A 24895-nucleotide genomic window follows, 5' to 3' on the forward strand; every position below is an offset into this window, starting at 1 on the left:
TCACCTTTTTGACTCAGATTTGCAGCCCAGGTGAAATTTTATTTGTCATCCAAGGAGAGATTATTCCTGTCAAAAGGAGTGAAATGGAAGGTACCTATAGGAAATCATAAAGTAGCACTAAGCTAAGCACATTTTCAGTACTCAGGAAGAGAAATAAAGTAATGGCTCACAGTGAACAAATATTTTAATGGAGCAATATGGTGATGACATACACAGGCCTCATTGTTCCAAGATTAGAGAGAAAACAAAATTAAATTTAAAATTGTTCAGCTTAAAAATATTTTGAAAGTCTTAGCTATGACTACAAAGATGAATACAATCCATTTTTGAAAATGATACAATCCCCTTTAGGCCTTGGGTGAAGTTTAAGATAATGCTGTTTTGTAGTACTTTTTCTGGTTTACAAGAAATATTCCATTATTTAAAGGAAAAATCCTGGAGAGCAAAAGCAGGCATGTCCAGTAAGCTTTTAAAGCTTTAGGTCTATTTATTATACGTGGGCTTTCTAATCAGCAATTGTAAATACTTACTTTGATCCTGAAAACCGGAGTGATCTGGTGATACTTTCAGTGGCAGTGCTGCAGACTTACCCTTTCCCTTTTTCCCTCTGATGTAAATAAGACTTAACTGACTCAAGCAATGGACACTGGGAAGAAACTGTAGTGCTCACTCATTTTACATATGCACCACCACTTTTAAAAATGTGATGAACTTTTTTTTTTCCCTCTTCCATTTAATTTGTGGGATTCACTGTTAGAAAATGGTGGTGTTAGTGAGCGTGAGAAGAGACAACTGTCCATGCCACCTAAACTTTGTATACGGTGTCTTTGTTTATGGTTAAGTAATGTGATGACTCCAGCTTGCCACTAGGAAGAACTGCTTGTTTTTACAACAAAAATAAAAATAAACTGAGGGCAAGTCTCTAGAAACACAATACACCCATTTAATTTAAAATTGTTTAAAAATAACTAAAAAAAGTCCTGAAAGACACTTAAAGGTTTCAGTGTGACTCACTCTATAGTTAACCATCAGCTAGCAAACAAGTTAAATTCTTCTAACATATTACTCTTCCTTAACTAAGTTAAAATAACTCACCACATGCTCCCCTCGTCTACTGCAACAGAAAGTAAGAGAGATTAGTTTACACACTGAAAGCTGTCTTCAGGGAGGAGGAGTAAATCTTCAGTTTTAAAAGGAAGAAGAAAGTTCTCCCTCTACTGCCACCAAACCACTGACAATGTTATTTTCAGCTAGAGGTTGGCTGGATCACAGAACCATGGAAACACAGAGTAATTCAGGCTGGAAGGGGCCTCAGGAGGTCTCTAGTACAAACTCCTCCTCAAAGTAGTCTCAGCTGTGAGGTCAGCCCAGGTTACTCAGCATTTTATTCAGTTGGGTCTTGAAAACCTCCGAGAACAGAGACCACATAACCTCTCCAGCAACCCCATAATGGTGAAAAAGCTTTTCCTTATATCTAATCTGAATCGCTCCAGTTTCCATTTAGTCACTGTAAAGAGTCCCACTCCATCTTCTCTATAACCTCCCCACAGGCACTGGGCGTCCACCTGTTCTCCAAACTGAACAGGCTCAATTCCTGCAGCCTCTCCTAGCAGGGCAAGTATCCATCATGATGGCCTCTGCTGAACTTGCTCCAATTTATCAGCAACTTCCCTGTATCAGGGCCCTAAAACTGGATGCGGTACCTAGATGTGATGCAACAAGTGCTGAATAATCAGGGCGAATAATCACTTGTCTCATACACTGGCTATGCACCTCGTGATACAGTCCAGGATGCTGTTGGCCAACTTCGTTGCCAGTGAGTTGCTGTCTGCCAGCACCCCCAGGGCCGTTCCCGCAGAGCTGCTCCCTAAGCCCCTCTGTCCTCAGCCTGTATCCCTGCCAGGGGCTCTTTCTTCCAGGTGCAAGACTTGGCATTTGTCCCTGCTGAGTATCTTCCGGTTCTTGACAGGCCATTCCTCCTGCTTTCTAGGAATCCCTGACTACAGCCCTTCCCTCAAGTCTATCACCTGGTCATCCTCCCCAGTGTGGTGTCACCTGCTAACATTACAGGAGTGCACCACATTGCCTGCTCCAGTCACTGACAAAGACAGGTCCCCATATAGATCCCTGTGGGACTCCATACACAGTATGAACCCTTAACCACCACCCTCTGACTCAGACCATGCAATTAGTTTTTTATTCACCTAGCTGTCTCTCAACCCAGATCAATTCCAATTCCTCGGCCCGGTGCGCCTACCAAAAATGCTAGTGCTGGCACAAAAGAAAAAAAGCAGGAATAAGAGAGTTAAACTGGGAAAACATGATGGGAAAAACCAAGACCACTCCTCTCAACAGCAGCACGGACCAATGCTGAATTAAATCAGCAGTGTAACCAAAAACTGAGGTGCATTAACTTCCTACACCTCTTAAACTTAATTGCTTCCAATTCTGAAACCATATCTCAGCTTAGCTGCATCCAGCTTATACAAGCTTAGATGCAGAGATTTAAAACGCTACCACAATTTATGGAGTTACAGCAGTTTCACTAAATATGTTAAAATACCTTTAAAATTATATTAGATCAGTATAAACTTCAGTTCAAAGAATGCCACTAAGCCTTACTTTTAGAACAGTTTCTAAACTTTTTCCCCTTCCTGTATACCTTTTTCTTCTATACTCAGCCCAAAACCTATATACATCATAGGTATCACCAACATATTTTAAAACCTACAGATAACAAGCTGAGAATGCTGAACAGCAGCAAGTTTACCACACACATCAAAGGAAAGATGGCTGTGCGTACGTCTCTTTTAAGCTTAGCTGGTTGTGGCGAAAACATCAAGTGCACATTTGGCAGTTAGATGCTACAGCAGTAAGAATTATAAATATAGATTTTGGGGGAGAGGCAGTAAATACATTTACTGCCAAAATGAGTACAAAAGATAAACATTGCGTCTAACCATCTGAACAACTCTATTCAGACTGTGAATGAAGAGCTCTCCTAGGTGAGCAGTTGGCCAATTTGCTCATCTGCGTGAGGCTTCTTGCCACATGTTGTGTTGTACTAACTTAGTTGTGATATTTAACCCCCTAGTGCTGTAGTAAAGCAGTTTAATCAACTTTGTGAGCTAGACTATGCATAGTTATACTGTCAATTTGCTGAGAAAGTGTTTACCAAAGCTGAATTAATTAGCTTTACTTACACCACGTCTGTTAGTACAATGTTCAGATGGCTGTTAGAATATATAACATCAAATTTGATATTTGCTGTTACAGTCAGATAGGATTAGAAACCTAAAGCACAATTTGCATGGATTATGAGTCATTTAGACAGCATATTACTATCTAATGTGTAAACCTTAGCAATTCTGCAGGTAGAAAAAAAAAAACTGATTAGTTGTGTTTAGGGGGAACAGGTGTACTTTTAATTCCTACTGGATAGCACAGATATACACATGGCCTCTAAGGGGTAATCCAGTTTTCTTACACAATTATCCAGGTAATCCTCCCACACTACCTCATCATTATTTTTCTAAAGGAGGTCACAAAAAAAAGAAATAATTACACTGCACAAGCATTAAGAACTAATATACCACACCTACCCTCCAATAATAAAAATTATTTCTAAAATAATGCAAAAGATTTTTTTTGAGTACTTCCAAGTGGCATGTTACAATAATAACAATTCCCAGGATGACAGTCAGTTATAAGCAAATGGGTAACTATCCCTTGTTTATCATAGGCCTATAGCAATTTAATTAAAACTATCACAGTTTTCATTACCAGAAAACTCCACCTTCCAAAACTTGATGGGTGGGTTTTTTAGATAACTGGTTTGGGGATTTTTGAGAGCAAGGAGCTCGTGGGTGGAAGGCAGAGAAGGATTACCTTCATAAGCAGTATGAATCATGATGTGCTACATTAATAACTATATCCTAATAAATTAAATGCAACATGAATAAATGCCAGAGTAAGCAAGCCAGTTTTTAACCCTATTATTCAGCACTGCAAACTACTTTATGACAACGCTACCGAACAGAAGGGTCCCACAGAAGCATGAAAACCATGACATGCAGGCAATGGTGAAAGCTGGCAATCCTGTATCATAAAGGTAAACTAGATTTTTCCCCTTTCTCCCCCTTACCTGGTTTCTGTCTCACTTACTCAAATGCAAACTCCTCCAAATGAGAAAATATCCTGTTACAGGGCTCAAAACGTGTTTGGTCATGTGTACACCTGTATGAACCGTAGCAACCTGTTGCAGCATGTGTGCAGCAACAGTCCTGTGCAGTGTTTCTTTAAGCAGCTCATTAGTAGCAGCAAGCAGCAGACTCAAAATTGTGCCATGGACACAGCTATTTGGAATATGATTAATATTTTCAATGTCCAATTACTGGTATCAAGCTCATCATCTGAATCCGAAGCCAATTAGTAATTTTTCCAAAGTGTAAATACGTTTAGAGCTGTGGTGGGAAAGAAAGTGGAAAATTTTAGTCCCATCTTCAAATCCAGGCTGGCAGACCACCCACAGAGCAAAAATGCACATGGGGAATCTGACACTGCCCAAGAAATCATTTTTTAAATCTATCATCTGTCTCAAGAAATACAAAAGCTATCTGCAACAATGCCATGTAACCTGCATGAATAATTATTAGACCTGATTTTGAGAAAAAGATCTGTATCTTCCATTTTCATGAGACTGATGCTATTAACAACTTCTCTCATCACTTGGATTTTCACTATTTCCATACAGACCTCATAATATCTTGTTAAAACAAGATGGTCTGTCCTTTAGAATACGCAACAGGTGTGACTGATCTAGTTAGTTAGCAAGTTGTATAGTTGCCTGTCCTTAACAAAATGCAGTGTAAATATTAAAAAAAAAAACCATGTAGAGAACTAAGAACACCAAAAATCTCTTAAGTCTTCTGTAAGAACCCAGAGTCCACATTTAAGACCTACACTGGCGTTTTCTTTCACTGTGTGGCAATGATAACTACAGAGCTTTTCTAAAGAGATCTAAACTGCTTTTCTAACATAAAATTCACATCCTCAATAGCAGGTAAACAGCTTTTCAAAATTTACTGGCAGAGACGAAAAGGCACAGATTGTACAAGCACTTTCCTACCCCTACTGAGAATGGCATATGATTCTGCTTATAAAACACAAATTATTTATCTTCCACAGTATCTCCTTCCAGAAGGGCAGAATTTCGTTTGATTTTTTGCAGGGAGGAAAGAAGTAGTAGAAAAAAAAGAAAGAAAAGGATTTGTATATCCTGTTCTTGAGTTAACTTAACCAAGACACACTAAAACTCAATATGCAGATTTAAAAATGAGAAGAATGTTATCCAAGATAATGTCTGCTCAATGCTTGCACAGTAAGAAAGCTTTTCTGTTTATAGACCTGACGAGACAGGCAGGAAGAGGAGTTCATTCACTCTGATGGTCTGTGTAAGACTTAAAAGTTCATTTATTTCCATCTTCAGCTATGCTAGAGATTTATCTTCCACAGTGTATTTCCTTGATGCATGTAGAGAGATCTTAAGATTCTGATTAATGGGAACTATACATATGAACTGAGAAAAGTATAAAGAGATATGAATATATGTATCACTTTAAATTATTAAAACCTTTAAATTTATTAATTCTGATGCCAGTGGGGAAAAAAACAAACAAACAAAACAGCGTAAGAGTAAACATCACACTGTAAATCTTTAATACATATGCCATTTTTGTCATTTTCTTTTAAATAAATGGAAATAAAGGTCAAGTCAACCAATGAAATTTTTCTTCTGTTCTCAGTACTTTGTTTTGTAGACAACACATTCAAATACCATGTTTGCTACAGTATCAAGTAAAATAGCAAAACCCATAATTTTTTCAATTCATACATGTTGAATGTTCAGTATTCTGATCCTGCATTTTTTTCCTTTTATTAAGAAAAAAATTTAAAAAAGGAAAAAAAGGGAAAAGCATTATGAAAGTATATGAACCTAGTCACCCTCTGAAGGCAAAAATAAATATTAAAGCTGTCCATATAACAAAGCCCTTTTTCTTGTATGATACTCGGCAACTGAGTCCTTGGCCCCTTGAGGCCGTACTGAGAAACAGTATCAGGATTTCACTCCTGATAGCAGCATCAGTCAAAGGATCTGGCCTAAAGGACCTGTCACATAGCAAAGGGCCACAGTACCCTGTAGGACTAGGTTACAGGTCACTGACCCTGCCAACACTAACAATTTCTGCACTGGTTTAAGCCAAAACAAGGCTGCACTTTTAATACAGGAAACTGAAACATGACCCTCTTCAGCGTTGCATATCACTGTCACAATCCTTCACAGAAACAAGGACAGATGAAAATTTAAGTCTATCACTCGGCATATCAAAAATGGGAAGACTGCTGATTTAGTTGTGCTGGTTTTTGATAGATGCTTAACCTGTTGTACAAGTAGAAAATGCACACATACTTACGTAACCTCTGGATGTATGCATATATAGTGCTCTATACATAGCCCAGCAACTATGCAAGCAGCACAGAGAAGACATTTTATGTACTGTGATAAATCTGCAAACAAGTTTTGGATTCAGACGATGGGTGACAGTCAAAATGAACTGCTCCCCAAAGCCTTTTAGGAATTTGAAAACGTAGAACAGGCTTTTACTGAAAAAAATTGCACTTTTTACCACTCGAACTTCTTTTGCTCATGGGAGTAATGTATTTTATGTTAGTACAAAACATCTCTCTGCAAGGATCCTTGCAGAAGCACTTGCGTAGCACATCAAAATCAGACTCAAAACCAGGTTCACACTACAAATCTTCCCTTGCTCAGATAGGGTTACAAACAGTAGATGAGGGGAAAGACAAAGTATTGATCAAACAGACAAGTCACACCTCCAAATAGCACAGCCATTCCAGCCACCCACTCTGATACGCCATGTAGTTCGGGGCATGTCAACATATATGGTAACTTTGAGCCCATATCCTGTTATTTGTGCAGGCTACATTTAACACAAGGAGAGTTTACAGACTAACCACAGAAGTACTTTACATATTAATCTTATCTGCTATTTCTACCTTTTCCATAATACCTCACGCCATATATACTCAGCATTGCATACATCAGCTTGGGTAGGACACACCACATTCATTCTCACACAGTGCTCTGCCCAAGCTAATAAGCTCCATCTCTATCATTACGTGTGAAGTTATAGGCATGCATGAATATTACCGAGGCTAACTATTGCAGACTTCACTCCACTGCATGATACAGACATTCAAGAATTACTGCTGGTAAGCCTTTAAACCATCAGGCCTGATCCCTGATTCATACACTTAACTGCCAGTGCATGATGGGAAAAAGGTCTTTCTATATCAATAGTGAGTTTACATCATTCAGATTTGCAAATGATATAAACTACTGATGCAATTAGACTATCAGAGAACTCTTTGAAGATGTAAAATGCGTCTCTAATTGGAGCTTTACAGATAGAGATAACCTACCAATGTTTTTATAGACTAACATTTATGCCTCAGGTGCTTTGGTACAGTGTGGGTGCACTGGGGAGAAAGTGGGAGGAGTCACTTAGAATTAGCAGCCAAGGAAAAAAAAAATAGAACCATCTGAGATTATGGAAATCTAGGAGGTATGAAATATCCTACTTATCTTAATGAGACAAAAAATTATGATCAATAATATCAATTTAAATGTTACTAGTATTTTGGAGATCATCAAGAACACAGTGTAGGATCACTGGCCTGCACAACTAACAAACTTTAAGGAGGCAAGAAAAAGTTAGAAGCTGAGAGATGACAGGTACATGTTTTCCACAAAGCAAAAGAAACCCAGAATAAGAAGTACAGTAAGACTGATCCACGTATTTAAACTTGACCATGGGGAAATGAATCCAAACGAACACAGGGAAACAGAGACGCACAATGCCTTGGCAGTTTTCTGTGAATGCTGCCTCCTTCCAACAACTCAAATGTGAAGAATTCATTTTTTAAGTAGAGCTCAAAAAACTGCCACTTTCTTTTGTACCCCAATGAGTCCCTCCCTACTGAGGAAGCATACTAAATAAAAAATTTCAGTAATTAAGTAATAAAAATAAAAGCTGAATTTCAGGTATCTATTAAACAGTTTTAAGCATTAATACAGATATTTTGCAGCTTTCCACTCTCCATAGCAAATTCATGGAGTTAATCCAGATTTTGGTTTTAGTTTGTTTTTACATTCACAGGGATTGGCAGCAATGTGTTCAAGCCTTTTAAACTATATGTTCAGAAAGTAAGATTTTTGAATTAAAAAAAAAAAATCTCAGTATGGCTACCCAAAATTATAAATCTATTCTTAAGAGGCCAAAAGATGAAGCTAGCAGCTACTAGCTAGTTTACTAGTTCATGCAAAAATTCAGATGCAGTTATACCAACTAACTGCATAGAGTAGACTGTATTTTCATTATGTGCAAAACCCTACACACCCAAACGCAGGTCACATATACTCTGGTGAAAAAAATGTGTTTATGCACGTTTTCCATCAGAGCTAAGAACTCCTAAAATTATGAACTTAGTTGGAAATCCACTCACTCCATTAAGAGAAGATCATTAACATTCACAACCTAACAAGACATTCTGCACCAAAGGAAGAGTCTGAACGGCCACGGCAGTTAATAATTCCACAAGATACTTAGAGCTGACAGTAAACTTGTTAATGAGACAATACACGCTACAGTTAACTACTAATTCTAAAATGTCATTCACAAAAAGAAGACTCAGATATTGTCAGAAGCAAAAAGCTCCTCATTACTGGTTCTTTATTGCTTTTACCGTTGGGGGGGGGGGGGGGGGAAATTCACAAGTATGCAGTTCTTGCACAAAAATCAAATGAATAAAACACGTAATTTATGAGACTACGCAAAGCGCCCTTGCAAAGGGTAATTGGGAGCCTTGAGACAAGTTTCTCCTTGGCGACAAGGGTGTAATTTTGGACAAGGCTTGCTCTATTTCAGCAAGTTCTGAATTTTTTCCCCATCTCCAAATAAATTACAACCGAAGGCATTCTCTTGGTTAAATTAAGGAAATCTTCATGTTCCCTTATCTCAGGAGATCAAAAAGGTCATGTCTTCCTCACAAAAAAAACCTATTCTTCAAGCTCATTTTCAGTGAAAGTGATAGTTACAGTAATATAAAAATACCTTAGCATAAAAGCTACTCTGCCACTGATTAAAGAATTTGTTACCTGTATCATCCTTAAATGGTCCTCCTAGGGTGTGTCTCACCCACATCGCAGACTTCAGGATACCCAGAAGCAACATAACATACTTGAATTTGCTAGTGCTTAGTTTATGTGTCTCTATTGACTGTAAATAAGTATTACATGTAAAATTCCCATCTCGAGCAAAAGACCCATTGGAACTCATTCTCCTAAACCTTCCTGGCTTACTATATTTGGTTTTGTCTCTGTTCACCCCACCATCTTCAAAGCAAACCCAAGAGTCTTCTGAGGGCTTGCTCACAGACACAGATTTCTGCAAGGCTTGTCTTTTCCTCAAAGAAAAGAGGGTAGATATGTGAGGTCAAAAATCATTTTGTCCTAATTCTTCATTACTCACGGAGGGGCGGACGGACACACACACACACCACTAAGCTGCAAATAAACACTAGTTTGTATTTACAGAAGCCTTGAGATTAAGAAGGCAATATCTCACTGAACCAGTTACACAAGTCTGCGCACCCACTCCTCGGGCATATCTAGCAGCCAAGCCTTCTTCCCTATAAATGCTCCAAGAGATTCTCCTGCCTTTGATTCCCAACCCTGCCTTCCAATCCTGAGGTCCTTTTCCTCCTATCTAACATCCAGAAAAATGGTATCCTTCATTACACGGTAATATCAACAGATCTGTTTTCTTAACAGCAAGCAAGAGGCCTTCTCACCTAGTGCAATTAAAACATGAACCATAACTTAACAGAAAACTTTCCGAAAGCCACTAAATTCCATGGAAGAGCCACTTACACAACACTGTTAAGAGAGACAAATTAATTGAACTCTTGAACTCCAAAGATTTTTTTTTTTGCACTCACGTGACCATAAATAAGACCCAAAAGGTTTTGCATCTATTTGTAACAAGACCAATGCAATACAGTGATCTTTTCATTCAAAGGACCACCCACTAAACACGCGGCGCTCTAAACTTCAATTCCCCTGAAAGAGTAACTAAGAACTCTCTGCCTCTGAGCATCCTTTCCTGCAGGATAGATGCCAATCTCTACTAGCACTACCAGTAGAGCAAATACAGTGTCTTAATTTATTCCCTGGAAGTTGTATGGAGGACATAACAATATAAGCATTCACCACGACTACAAAAAAGAAAAAAAAAAAAGGTATGATTTCAACATTTAAAATTATGAAGGTGGAGAAAATGGATCATATGCAATGGAAGAATTAGCATTTGTCTCTCACACTGATTTGACCAAAGGTGCTTCTAACTAAACATAGGCTGTGGAGACAACAGGTATTCAAGGGAACTAATGGGACCAAAAAAAAAAAAAGCCAACTTAAGGTTTCAAATAAAATATCCAGTCAAAAGATACTTTTTATGCTAAGACATTATATGATTTTAATTAAGTAACAGAAAAAGTCTCTCATCTTAAAGAGATTTTTTAGAAAAGGGACTGTGATTAACGAAACATTACATCTTTTCTGAATAACAGCTTTTTAGTTCGATGTACAAGAACTACTATGATGAAAAAGAACCACAACAAAAAAAGCCACCAAGTTTTTGGTTCTGTTATTATCTGCTTGGAAAAAATAACCCAATAATACTAGACTATAAATGTTTTGAATTATACTGAGTCAAATATGTGACTAAGAGAAAAGAACACTGAACAACACAAAGGGTTTTAGGCATTTTACTCTGAAGTTCTTTACTGAACCCCCAGGGTCTCCACACACACATAATTTTTTTCTTATAGATCGAATATCTGAATTGCCCTATTCCTGTTTTAGTGCTATGTACATTTGAGAAAAATACTGAAAAATGAAACTTTCTAAGTTGTATTTCTTCAGTTGTTGAAGAGTGCAGGAAAACCTCTCATGTGTTTTTCCTGGAATTGAGCATTAAGAATACCACTACGCAACAGCAACCATATATTAAAAAAACTGATGACATATGAAAGGAACTCACATTTCAGTTTTGTATATCTTTGGGAATATTAATGAGTAATCTGCATTACTATTAAATATATTAAACAATATTTCTCAAGTTAAGCTCATTTTCTTGCCATCTTCTATGCTACCTGCTAGCCTGCTGCTCTGTTGAAATAAAAAGCCTCCCAAAAATCAGATGGAATATTAACAGCTTCATTCTCTTGGATGCATCTGGAATGTTTGTCAATTATTACGATACTAAGAGAGATTGAAAATATGCAAAATAATGGTTATTTTTTTCACAAATACAAAGCATCTTTACATAAAAGTAAGAGAGCTCAACAACAGCAAAACTGCTGTGTAAGATCAAACCATTTCCAGGACTGTTGGAACATTCTTCACATTAATATACGAAATAAACTCTTAGTTTTTAGACTAATTATTTGTAAGGCGCTTCGAGATCTTTTAATGGGAACTACAAAGATGTATTGGTATATTAAATATTTTTCACCAACCTTAATAAGACCTTCTGGTAAGAGCATTACTTTACAGATAAAGAAACTAAAGTACAGAGAGACTACTTGATTTGCTTCTGATCACAATACATCAGTGTCATACCAAGGCGAGAACCGAGTACAGACTCCAATTGTTCAACAGGAATCACTAGCAGGACATTTCCTTTCTTCCTAGAAATCTATCGTGTACAAAAATTCTGTAGCAGAAACACCATTTTGCAAAGCAGTGCGACACGAAACATGACTGTTCAAGAGATGAAGGCTAAGAAAAGTCCTAAAAAAAGTGCAACTATGAGAAGTAAAGCCAGTAAGTGATCTCTACAAAGAGCAATTGAGATTAAAAAAGGAGATTTTGACTACAGCTTCTGTAATCTAGAAAAATCCCAGTTTTACTTTTGATCTCTTGGTCACTGAAAACAATATGCCTCAGATTTTTTTTAAATTGATTCCTGTCTCATTCAGAAGAGCATCAATTTTGTTAATAAGAAAAAAAATATATAGTGGGCTTTATCATAGGCCCAGAAAAATTCTGGGTATCTAGTCAGGAGCTCAGCACACCTACGTCAAGGCAAGCTCTCTTAATAAATCAGAAGACAAAGGCCTCTGACCACAAGAATTTTTTTTATATCCTCCCCAGGTGGCTGACTAGGCAAAAGCTGTTTGAGGAGTTGCAATAAGAGAATGACTTCAGACATACTATTACATGATAGCACACGACCAGGTAAAGAATTTAAAATGTAAAGAACAGTAAAAAATGTCATCATGCACTCAGGCCACTCTACTCAGCTTGAAGAAAGTGCATAACTATTACAAAAGAAGGAAATACAGAAGTTGAGCCATTCACTGTAACCCAAACCCAGTGCTGGTACAGAGCTAGTATAGTCCCCCCTCCCCAGCTATCAAAACCTTGCCCTAAAATATTTACATTAACTCCACTTTAGATAAAGGATCATCTGAATTTTATAGATCCAGCTACAGTTGGCAATTTCTCATTCAATCACACCATTTGGTTAGAAAACATCACTATGCCACCCCTTTATGTTTGCTTCACCCATTTTAACAAGCTGTGTGTTTTTGTCCCAGCTCTCCAAGTTCATTTGCTTATGTACTTCAGTTGCAACAGCTCTTGTGCTGCCTGCTGTCTTCTATTCACCTCTTTTCCTTCTTTTCCCCATAAAGTAAGCCTTACTCTGCTGCGTGAAGAAAAGAATGACACCCTTGCAGTGACCCTACGGTAATGACTACAACCTAAGTCTTGAGGGTGGGTGCTACACTCCAACAGAACTCCCCTACTCAGTTTAGGAGGCTGCATAGGATCGAGAAGCTGATCTTGCCCCGTATTTTGTTTTGGCTTTCAAGTTGGCCTTATCATACGCTCTGTTTTATAGTAACAGAAATCAAAGGCAGAAAAACGTAATGTCTTCAAGGGCCCATAAAACATTCAAAAGCCCTGAATTTCAGTGGCTACAAGTCAGCTTATAGAACTATTCCCAGATCTAGACTGACATCATACATGATGCTGGTAGACAAGTAAAAATGCTTGTTAATTAACTTCCACCAGAAACACCAGAGAAAAAATGGAGGAAATGCAATTTCCTCACAGATTAGTGTCAGATGCTTTGAAATCAAGGGAACTCCTTTGTACCTGAGTATTTTAGAATGGCCTAAGGAAAACTTGATATTCCCCCCACCCCAACTTCTTTTTATATCCTGAAACTTTTTTGAAGACAACATAAAAAACAAATTTAAAAAAAAACACCAAAAATCAGTACATTTACTCTTTACCAGTGACAGTGTCACAATCTACTTCATTCCATTTTTCCCAAACATTCTTTAAAATGGTTTTGAAACTTTTTCAAGTTATTGAAAATTTGTCCTTAAAGTTCCAGAATATTTTCTTAGGAAGCTATTTTCTTATCTTATTAAATGAGACCATACCTACATCACCAAATGCAACCTTCAGAAATTGAAGTGTCACCCAAAAAAACCCAATCCCCACCTGCCAAAATCTTCAAAAATACTCAGGACAGTTTTCTCTATCACAAAGAAAGAAAAACAATTGCTAGCAATATAAAATGTCATTAGAAAAGATCAAGTAGATCCTACACTTAAAAGATTTCTCTAGACACGTACACTAGAGTAACCAGTGACTGAACTAGAATTTCCATTCTGTAAGAAACTCATTTCTTTTAGCATTTATTTTATAACAAACCAGGTAGAAGTGTTGAAGCATCAACATGTTTAGCTATATAAAACATTCCCAAAACATTCAATTCATAAATATACAAATATTTTGTTTACATACATCGTATTTTTAAACAGAACACTGTGGTATTCCAGAATCAAAACATTTTAAGTGATTTGACATTTAAATACATCTGCTGTTTTGAGCTGTACAAAGATCCAGGCAAGTAATCCTTCACTACATGCTGTCCTCTGTAACTGTAACATATATCGCGTAAGATAACTTAGCTATACAGATTCCACAGATTGGTCAGAAAGAAAACATTATATACAGAGAAAATGTCCACAGAGAAACCTAATCCATAAGAACGCTGGGTTAGAAGACTTATGACTGTGAGACACAGGCATTCTAAAGACGCTTGTTGAATCAGCTAGAAAATGCACTTCTATTTTCTTGCTAGAAAACAAGAGAATCTCAATAGAGAAAACGTGATGGAAGATTCCATGGTACTTCTACTGACACCAACAAACCCCTAGTATGCTATAGTGGAAAAGCAACAGACCATCAACAAGTCCTTTATAGCAAAGTGCTGACAAAATGGCAATCTAAAACTCACAAAGGAAATAGAAAAATCTTATTCATTTTTCCAGATCAAATGATGCCCACAGAACTAACACACCCTTTTCTAAAAAATAAGCCAACCAAAAAAATGTACAAGATTCATGTTTTAAAAATCAAATGAAAAAAAAACTGTATTTCCAGTAAAATTGTTATCCTTTCCATCCTTCCCTGCCCCCTTCATTAGAAAAGAAAAACAAAAAAATGTGCTGGAAAGCTTAGTGAAGCCTACTAAAAGTTCTATGTTTCTATACATTTCATATGTAAGAACTCAAAAGACTTTAATGATTGTGGGGGCAGACTACTATGAAATAGGTCACCAATAATTATAAAGTGTACCCAACTATATTAGAAAAACATTTAAATAAATCATTCCCTTAGAACATGAGCAAGATGTAGTATCTTCTTTCTTTAAAAGCCAAGCTAGTACTTTACACTGTGTACTCAAATCACCTCCACTTCTCTAGGACCAATGATAGAATAAAACAAAAGCCAAAAGCTGGCTCTTTCTCTTCACTAACGGTACTTGTATGAGTAAAATTATTGGAATTTGACCTTAAACAAATTGTAAGGTATTTTTTTAAGTGCCTAATTACTCCATCATATATCTGCACACAAAATATGACATTAGGTAATGTCTTTAAAGAGATTCATCCCGATAAATTAGAGAACAGAGATTTATAATCCCTAGGTCACTTATTCACATATTTTAATTTTGAAAACTCAAGTATCATTTATAATCACAATGCTTCTTAACAGTATATGGCAAGAAATTTATCGGATGTTGACATATTTAACACTTTAGTTATTTACAAACATGAGTGCAATATTTTGCAAATAACTATTTTCTCAAACACGCCATTTTTTTATGTTCTGTTTTTGTCTTCAGAATTATATTTTTCATTATAAAGTTATGGAAAAATAGCTTATTTCAGTTGTAGACCAAATGGCAGCTACCAAAAAAAGTTAAGTTCATGATGAAAATGGGACTTTTTTCCCCTATTACCACTTGTTGCTTTTCTGAAAAACCAATGAGATGATGCTTACTACTATTTTACTGATTAATATCTACATTTAGCATAAATGCACATAACAGCTACTTTACAATCTCCAGTGACTTTCAGCCTCCAATGATAATTTAATTCTTTACAGTAAGCAATACGCACTTATGTCTAACTCAAAAAAGTCAAATCAAATCCTCACGAATGCTCTTAAGCTTAAATTGACTTACACCCAAGATTTACTTTTGACATAAAGAAAGAAATATAGCTGTATCTTCCAGATGAAAAAATATATTCTTTTTTTTCAAATAGAGACTTTCAACCACTTTAATACAGCTTAAGTCCCGGAAACAACTACTAGGAGCAAGACCAGTATCAGAAAATGCTAAGCATCTAACTGGATATTAATTAATGCCTAATATAAATATATATTCCACATGCCAAAGAAATGCAATTTTAAGTAGCTGCAGAAACTGAACAGGCTGTGACGGAAAGAAAAAATGCCCTATACAATCTACTTACTAGCATGCTTATCTGCAAGCATTATAAGGCTGTTGGAAATATCTCTTCGCCTGTAAAAACACACCACTTTTGCTTCCACATTTCCATTGGCAGTCTACAAAAGAAAGATAAATCAAGTCAGAATGTATCCTTCCTCAGGTGAGTAATACAAATTCAATGCCCTCTGCTTGCAATTTTCCCTCATATTAATAGTTCTCACATGATCAGTCAGGCTGAAATCAACAGAATTACTCAAATAAGTAAAAACTTCCTGACACAGGCCAATATAAATTTCAGATCAGATAACAGTACTGATTGTAATTATTTAGCCCTAAGAATTGATATATTATTCAGTTGTTTTAGAAATGTAATGCCAGTATCATGTTAACACAAGAATCCTTAAGAAATGTTAGAAGCTTGTGAACATTTCTTTGCAACCCAGCTTTAGACAGAAATGTGTATTTTGAAGTGCTCTGGCATTTTTTTTGAAATCACATTTAATATAACAAGGTTTATTTGAAAATTCACTGCAGCTCATGAGATAAAAGAGCTATTTAGCTCACAGTTGTTTTCATGACTCATTACAGGGATCATGCTCTTTAGCCTGATAATGTAAAGAATCTACTAATATTTGAAGAACTGTACCCTCTTTCTTGTTATGAAAAGTACAAAATTAGTTCATTACCTTGAGTTACTTATTTAAAACTCAAGATGTGGCACTGAAAAGGATCATGTTTTAATTAAGTTTCTTACCAAAAAAAAAGAAAGCATTTTATCTCCGGTAAAATGATAACCAAAGCATTTCATTATATATTTGCATAACATCTCCATATTTGCTCAATGATTTTAACACATGAAAGCACATAATTCACAATTAAGATATCTGGACTATATCATAGAAACTCTCTTTTTAAAAAAAAAGAAAAGAAAAAAAAATCAATGCATGACTCTGCTCTACCATCCACGAGCAAGATTAAATTATAGCAATGCAGTTTAAAGATAATAAACATTACATTCAGAACACGATTGGAATCACTTCAATTACTGTAAATAAATAATATTATTCTCCAATAAAAGTCAAAAATTATTGGCTGAGCACAAGTTCAGTGGATGTTGTGTTGGACAGCACTAACAGGTAATGTGGTTGACATCTGCTATGGAGTAGTGTTATGTTCCATTAATAAGAAAGAAAACATTTGCAGGTTACCCATTTTTTAATTTACTTTCTAACCACAGAAAAAAAAAACACCTTTATCATTATTTACATCACGATAGGCATTTTGATCATTAACTTCTGACATAATATATCAGTAAGTTTTAATACCACTTGATGGAATAGTAAAAAAAGGCCACGCTAAAAAAAAAATAAAAATCCCACACCATTCTTAGTAGCACAAGAACGAAGAAAAATAATCACACTTTCCCCAAAATTACACTCTGAAAAGCCTCCGTTCTTTATAAAAATACACTCAGGGTAAAGACAGAGGATACAGTCTCTATTTCTATTCAAAAGCTCGTCCTTCATTCACAGCTGCCAATAAGCAGAGCAATAAACAGCCACAGAAGTCACATATTCTGTTATTTGATCACTCCAAAGTCTCACTGATACCTACTAGATCTTTACACATACATCCAAAAGCAGACACATTATATGATCACTATCATTCCAGATGGATTCACAGCAGCATCACCATACAGAGAACTGAATTCATTTACTTCCTCAAGCATTCATAGGATTCGTCTGGAAATTTTTACAGCAGAGTACTCCTGTTCACCAAGAATGATCAACTGGGTTTTTTCCTTAGATAACAGGGCAGAATTACAGGATATCACATAGCAAGATTTCAGTAACTGAAACATATACAAAGTACATAGCAAATCTCAAGAAAGAAGAAGAGAAAAAAAAAAATCTACCACAATAGAAATCTTATGGGATGAAAATCCTTCTCAGTTTTTGAAAAGTGCACTGTTCTTAAAGGTTAAGCAAGAATCTTAGATACTCGTGTACCTTGTTAAGTTCTTCAATTCTCCTAATGAGATATGGATTGCTGGAAGAATTTTCAAAATAAACATAATCTGCAATGAAAAAAGAAAAGATATTGAAATACAAAAAAATAATACGTAAAGGCGTATCATTATTAGTGCAAAAATTTTCTTCTAAACCTAGTAGCTGTTAAAAAGCTGAGATTTCTCAGTAAATGTTAAGACAGTGAAGTATTTCTATACTGAGATTTAACAAAATTTGTTCCTAAATTCTGGTTATAACTGCACTACACGTGCTTTAACAATCACACTGAAATAAAGTTAAATGTCTTGTGTTGGAGCTTACATTGTAATTCAGTAATCCACACACTTCATAAATCTTGACACAAAAGCGGCGGTTTCTCACAATCGATTAGGGAAGACTTAAGAATTGAGCGCTTTAGTGAGTTTCAATATTATAGAGATACCCAATATTTCTGTAAGATATGCTACCTCACATTTATCATCAGGTGCTGTGGTAGTACAGCTGTCCAAATGAGTAATGTACATTTTATGATACTTGCTTTTGTTGTCATCTCTGTTCAGTAACACGCACACTATGTTAAGCAGCAATAGTCATGAGGTTAGTGAGGTTCTTCCAGGACAAAATCTCTTATAGCATCATTAATATAAAAATATTTTCATAGAGTATATGGAAGTTTACTCATATCCTGAAAGCTGCTCCCATGTAACATACAAAGAATTGACATGCAGCGCATTTCCTTCAGTAGTTTTCTCAAAAGTTGTTTTCATCAAATGAAAAAGTACCTGTCAAATGCTAACCACACTTTACATTCGATATTTGACTTCTGCACCGTGCATCTTGCAAACTTTATTTAAAATATTGGGTGGGGGGATCATAATGATGTCTAAAACTCTTCTGCAGTGCTTTGACACCACATTACAATGAAATAGAACCTCAGGGAGCTCAGTTAGCCCTAAAGAAAAATATGATCTCTGGATATTGTTCACAATTGCTTATTAAGATTACAACGAAAAAAATGAGAATTGAGGACCTAACAAGCAAACCCTACCCAGATTCCAACAGGGCTGCTCAGAGATGGATTAGTTTCATGAGTAAAGGCTGATGGGATTACAATCTGAATGCCCTAACGAAGGAGTATGCAGATGGCTGATTTGTAGATGTATCAGCGTATCTCAAAGCAGAAGCAGAAAGAGATTCAAACTAACAACTATCACCCCTCATTTTCTTGCATCTTCCCCCTCACCTCAGGCTGTTGAGGAGAAAGCAAGAGGAAACAAGCCGGTTTTGAGCACCAAGTACTGAAAACCTAACTTGAGCAGTGCACCTGAGTCACAGCGCTAGGAACACGGCCACGATCGCTCGCCAGGGAGGGCAGCGGAAAGTTATCAGTGTCTATTTCGGCAGGCTGAGGGGCTGGAAGAGAAACGCTTGCCGTGTTTTTTACCGCCTAAGTGCTCCCCTTCGCCCAGTGCCAAGCAGTCACGTATCAGCACACTCCTCAGGGGTCACGTCGGTAAGCAGGAAAGCTGACAGGAATCCCCCGGTAACACAGCCGGATTTATTACTTATGCCCGGGAGATGAAGGAAAGCGCGGAGAAACTCCGCCGTTAAAGGGAGGGAGCGGGGGCCGGGGAACGGCACTGAGGGAAGCGCCACCAGGCGCCCCCCGAGGCGGGCGCCGGCTGCCCGCGCCACGCCGCCCGGGCCCGCCAGGCCGCAGCGGCGGCAGGGCTGGGCCGAGGCAGGCCCCCGGCCCGGGGGCGCACGGCCCCGGTAGGCCGCCCCTCGCTCGCCTCGCAGGCGGGCCAGCCTGCTGCGCTGGCTCGGCAGGTGGCGAGGCCGGAGGGCCGCCGGTCAGTGGGCTGCCGGTCGGCCCCTTCGCCGCTCACCGGGGAAGGAGACGAGGCGCGAAGGCAGGCCGTGCCCGGCCCGCGCCGCGGTGAAGGGGCAGGAAGCCGGCGGCGGCGCCGCTCCCCCCTTCTCCGCGGAGGGCGGCGCTGCCCTTCTCCTCGGCGGTGGGGGCCGGCCTCCCACCCGGCGCACAGGGCTGGCGGGGGAGGAACCTGCGTCCTCCCCCTCCGCCCCGCGGAGGGCCCGGCGGCCCCTTTGCCGGGGCCGGCTGCCGCCTCCCGCCCGGGCCTGGCCGCCCTGCTCGGGGCCACGGCGCTGGCCGCGGCAGGCGAAGGGGGCCGGTGCGTCTCTCTTCGCCCCGGCGCGGTGCGCGCAGCCCCCGGCTCGGCGGGGCCCCCCGGCCGGGCCCCGTCCCCGCTGCCGGGCGCAGGGCCCCCCGGCGCCGGGCGGGCGCTGCCCCGTCCCCACATACCTCCCACTCGGTACATGTTGGCCGCCATGTCTGTGCTCTGCGCCCTCCTCCTCCTCCCGCCGCCTCTGCCGGGCCGGGCTGGGCAAGGAGGAAGCGGCTCCCGCGGCCCCCCCGCCCCGCGCTCGCCCCCACCCTGCGCCACCCCTCCCCGCCCGGGCACAGGACACAGCGCCGCGCCTCACGGGGCCGCCGCCGCCGCCTCGGCCGTTTCCGGAGCCGCCCGGCGGGGAAAGGGTTAAACAACCGCCCCCACAGCTTCCCCCCCTCCCCCCCCCCGCGCACCGGCCCCGGGGCGGGTCGGAGGCAGGGGCCGGCGCTGCGGGGCGGCGGCCCGGCCGCAGGTGGGGCGGCCCGAGCGGGGGCTGGGGCCGGGGCCGCGGCCGGGCGTTCCCCGGGGAGGTGCGGGTGCGCGGCTGCCCCGGCCCAGCTCCCCGCCGCCGGCGGGGGCAGAGCGAGGTGCCCCACCTCAGAGCGAGGGCTACAGCCGTGCCCCAACGCCCGCCACAGCGTGCGGGCTCCCGCCGCTTTGTCCCAGAACTCGGGAGCCCCGCGCTGCCTGGAAGAAGTGGGTGACTCCTTCTTCCATCTCCTCTCCGGCCCCCTCTTTTGTTTTTGGTGGTTGCCTCTCCCCCGGCGCCGCTTTGCCCCCTGCAGCCGAGGCATCTCTCCCGCTAGGAAACTCCTAGTAATAACCCAGAGAAAGTTTCTCACAGTTGTGTGTGCGCAGCACCTGTTGGCGGTCGGTTTGGCGGCTCCTTTGTTCGCCTTCGGAGCAGGATGCAGCCCGGGAGAGCGGGCGGCTCCGGCGACACCAGCCCGCCGCCGGCAGCGGGGCACGCCGGGCACGGTGACTTTCTGAGCTGTCCGCCCTTTGGAGAAGCCAGCTTGCTCGCAACAGGCAGCAGAAAGCATCTACGACCGGATAAAGATAAATCTAGCAGCTCGTCTCGGAGTCAGGAAGCGTTGAAGGAGATGCTTACAAATCATCTGATGAGAGGCATGCTTCAAAAACATCAATATTGCCGTAACACGAAGCCCTTGCCCCGTGTTTATGCAAAGTTCACCCATCACAAACCATCTATCCACTTTACAAACAAATTGATCCTGCTGTGGAATGCTTCCTTGGGGGGGAGAGAAATGCTTTTTATCATTTTCTTGCAAGGAAGGTGATGATTTATTGTTTTACGTCCTGGATTTTTGTGCATGTAGCTTGAGCATTACCAAACAAACGTTTCACTTCATCCTGAGCTGCAGGGAAATACGTTGATTAGAAGGAGGATGAGCTTCCCTGGTGTTTCAAATGATCAGATGCTCTCTTCCCTTTCCCCTTTTCAGTGAATCTCGGACTATTAGGTTAGTATTTCTTCTACTTCTAGGGCACTTCTAATTTCCTGAGTGACTACTTTGTGTCAAACAGGCAACTGAGTACCAAATTCCTGAAATATGTGAAGTTGGCATATGATACAGTGGTTCAGTCTTCTCTAATAAACAGCAACACATTCATGCATTGAAAGGAAAAATTGGAAATCTTTCTCTATTTTGTCTCCTGACAAGAACATCTGTGGGAGCTGAAAAGAAACCCTGCAAAAACTCCTTGGGAAGTAGCAGTTCTATCCAGCTGGTTGTTTCTAGAGGCACAGTAACACTACCTTAGCAGAGACCTAAATACAAATAGCTAGAAGTTAAATGGTATATTATTTTTACTCTGGTGGTTTACTACTTGGTAAATGAAACGGGTTGAACTTTCAAAGCCAGAGAACAGTTAATTCAAATACTTGGCTTGTTGCAGTCATTATCAATTAAACAAAATGCTCCAAGCTCTTTTCCTCAGCTTAAGTCTGCACTGTGACATGAGAGGAATTTCCCTCACTTTGAAGCTTACAATGGTACCCTCATCCAGCAAGGAGCGGATTTTGATAGACTCTCGCTTCCATCATCTGAAGGCATGGCCTATGAAAGAGGAAGGCAGCTCCTGAAGATACAGAATTCGCCTCTCAAAACCATGAGAGCAGCCCAGGAAAACCCATGGTCCCAGCCTGCCCTTTCAGGTTGACAGCCTGAAAACAGTAAGACAACCCCCTTTACTTACAGTTGCCCAACAAAGGCATGCATGCATCACTATATGGGATGCATATAGTGCATGTCAGGTAAATAAAGAATGACGTTTATATACCTTAGTACTGAATCACTGGCTTTATTATTCACACTAACACAGTTCGTATAGCCACAGAGAGCACAACCTGATACTGTACGGTGTCATGCTGCTGTATTTGCATAGTTTAAAGTCACTGCTGCAAGCTGAGGGAGGTAGCGGGCACAGCTTGGTTGGGTACCGAGTTGCAGGACCAGCAGTACATTTTACTTTGGTGTAATGTATACAAAAGCCTAGATACAGTTTATTTTCTGTGCTATCTCAGTGCACAGTAATGGGAAAAATTGAAGTTATGTAAACATCTTCATTTTTCTAGATTAAATATAATGGAAAACTCTTGTTTCAACAACAACATTGTTGAGAAAAAAAATTCAGATAAGAGCTTTATCTTAACCTGGTAAGTGAAATGTATTCAGCTACAGGCTGAGATTACTTGTGTTGTTCAAAAGAAACCACCATTTCTGTGGCAACTTAAATCAAAGTTGCAAAATAGATTACTCCTGTTAGAGATGCAGATTACCCGAGAACTTCATTTCACAACTTTTTTTGTTGTGCCATCCTAAGCAGCCCCTCATTCCTCCTCATATTCCTCCAAAAATAGCCAAGAAGAAAGGAATGGAGTGTAAAGCATCATTTTAAAACATAGACAAGTTCCCTGGTCCAGGCTCACCAACTGGCCCCAGAGTGAGCTAGATCAGCAGTACTGAAGGAGATGGAGGTGAGGCGCTGAGAGCAGGGCTGCCTGAGGACCTTTCGTGGTATTACCGATACAGTGTCTATTGACTTGTCCAGGCTGCACCCTCTTTATTGTCTTTTTCACTTTAGCATCATCAGATGCATCTAAATCATGTATATTAAATACCCATTAAGCTGACTGGAACGATACAATTTTCTTACTGCATTTCATCATTGCATTTTTTAAATACATTTTTTTCATTCAGGATAATACAAAAAGTTTCACTTTTTCTTCACAGGCAATTTAAGGCTTCTTTCTCATGTGTGGAATTGGTTAGACAAAGGGAATGGGAAACTGCTATCAGAGAATTTTATTCCTGAATTTTCATTTTTAATTCCCTATAGCTTTTCAGAGACTGAAAGCTGTGTTCAGCCAGTGGCAGAACACCGGCTCTTCACATTAGTTCAGAGGTTTTAGGACAAATCCTCAAGGATTCTTGCATCAGACAAAGACTCCTCAGCACTGATGCTCTTCTCCCATTATTGCAGAAGCAAGACGAAAGTTTCAAAAAGCTCTGACAACCTTATCACTCCAGAAAGTGGCAGAATAAGGGAACTTCCCTTGCAGCTGTCATGCAACGTCCTGTTTTGTGTCCTGAGAGCTTAATTTCAAAGGTTCCAGCCCAGCATCTTCTCTAGGTAATAAAAGCCTGAATCTAACAACAACACACAAAAACAAAAACCCCACAAACTTGCTCACAAAAGACACCAGTACCAAAGACAAATCTTCCTAAATTACTTGCCTAAGGATTAAACTGACAGTTCAGAGGTCTAAAGTAAAATATATCGATAGATGTGTGTTTAAGAGTGGAATACTTTGGGATCTTGCAGGTAGAAACATCTTATTGAAATCAGCAAAAGCATTGGAGAAGAGAGTTGCTTGAGCCTTAATAAAAGGTGCTCAGCTCCTTGTAGAGCTATCACCTTCATGCTGATGCAACAGAAAGGAAAAGGCATTTAGACTTGCCCATCCTTGGGCCATACTTATAGGACCTGCCTAACTCAAAGTGGCTGAGCCTAGAGTTTCTTTTTGGCATGGGTAGTCTGGAAGCACAGGAAACATTCAGCAGTTCAAGTTTATGAGTTCACGCCAAGGGAACGTGGCTCCCTTGCTAGTAGAACTTTGCTACAACAAATAAACAGCCTGCATGCACGTAACCCATGCAAAGAGTTAAAAAAATACAAAGGACTTCACAAATGATCGTTTCTTATCAACCTAAACTCCTGCTTACACTGAGACTAATTCACCGCCACAGAGGACTTCGGTAGTTCACGGACTTGTCCTGCAGCTCAAAAAGAATATGTAGTCTGTACAAAGTCACTTTAATCTAGTGTGAACAAACATGCCAGCTAATACAGCTGCACATCGATCAGACTGGCTTACAGGCAGCTAAAAGTACAAGCACTTTTTTTTCTATGAATGCAAAGACATACCATAGCTTGCAAAACCTCATTAATGAATTTGTAGCAGAAACAGAATTCATATTGCTGTCACTTAATTAGTCACCAAAGAAAAACATTTTTCCATGTCAATACTCATGATTATATTTATAAAAACCTTAGATAACTTCCATTTTGTAACAGACATTGTGTAAGATTTTTTAAAATTTAATTTCCAGGAATATAAAATTCAATGTTTATTATCATAAGTGATAGAAAATTTTAGCTGCCTCTACTGAAAGAGGAGATAGGTGCAACCTGTAATAGATGC

The 24895-nt window shown here is 39.8% G+C and overlaps 1 protein-coding gene across 2 annotated transcripts in view; it reads right to left on the bottom strand.

The window, feature by feature from the left end:
• Positions 1 to 20410, bottom strand: part of MTA3 (metastasis associated 1 family member 3) — a 144849-nt gene extending 124439 nt beyond the window's left edge. For both annotated transcript variants that reach the window (XM_072858264.1, XM_072858265.1), the window contains exons 1-3: positions 20298 to 20410; positions 17975 to 18042; positions 15988 to 16081 (exon numbers count right to left, since the gene is read on the bottom strand). In XM_072858264.1, the coding sequence (XP_072714365.1) occupies positions 15988 to 16081; positions 17975 to 18042; positions 20298 to 20325 (190 nt within the window). In that variant the 5' untranslated portion in view covers positions 20326 to 20410. The remainder of the gene's footprint in view (positions 1 to 15987; positions 16082 to 17974; positions 18043 to 20297) is intronic.
• Between the last annotated feature and the right edge of the window lie 4485 nt (positions 20411 to 24895).

Source organism: Ciconia boyciana, chromosome 3 (genome assembly GCF_034638445.1).
Source record: "Ciconia boyciana chromosome 3, ASM3463844v1, whole genome shotgun sequence".
NCBI classification, from domain to species: domain Eukaryota; kingdom Metazoa; phylum Chordata; class Aves; order Ciconiiformes; family Ciconiidae; genus Ciconia; species Ciconia boyciana.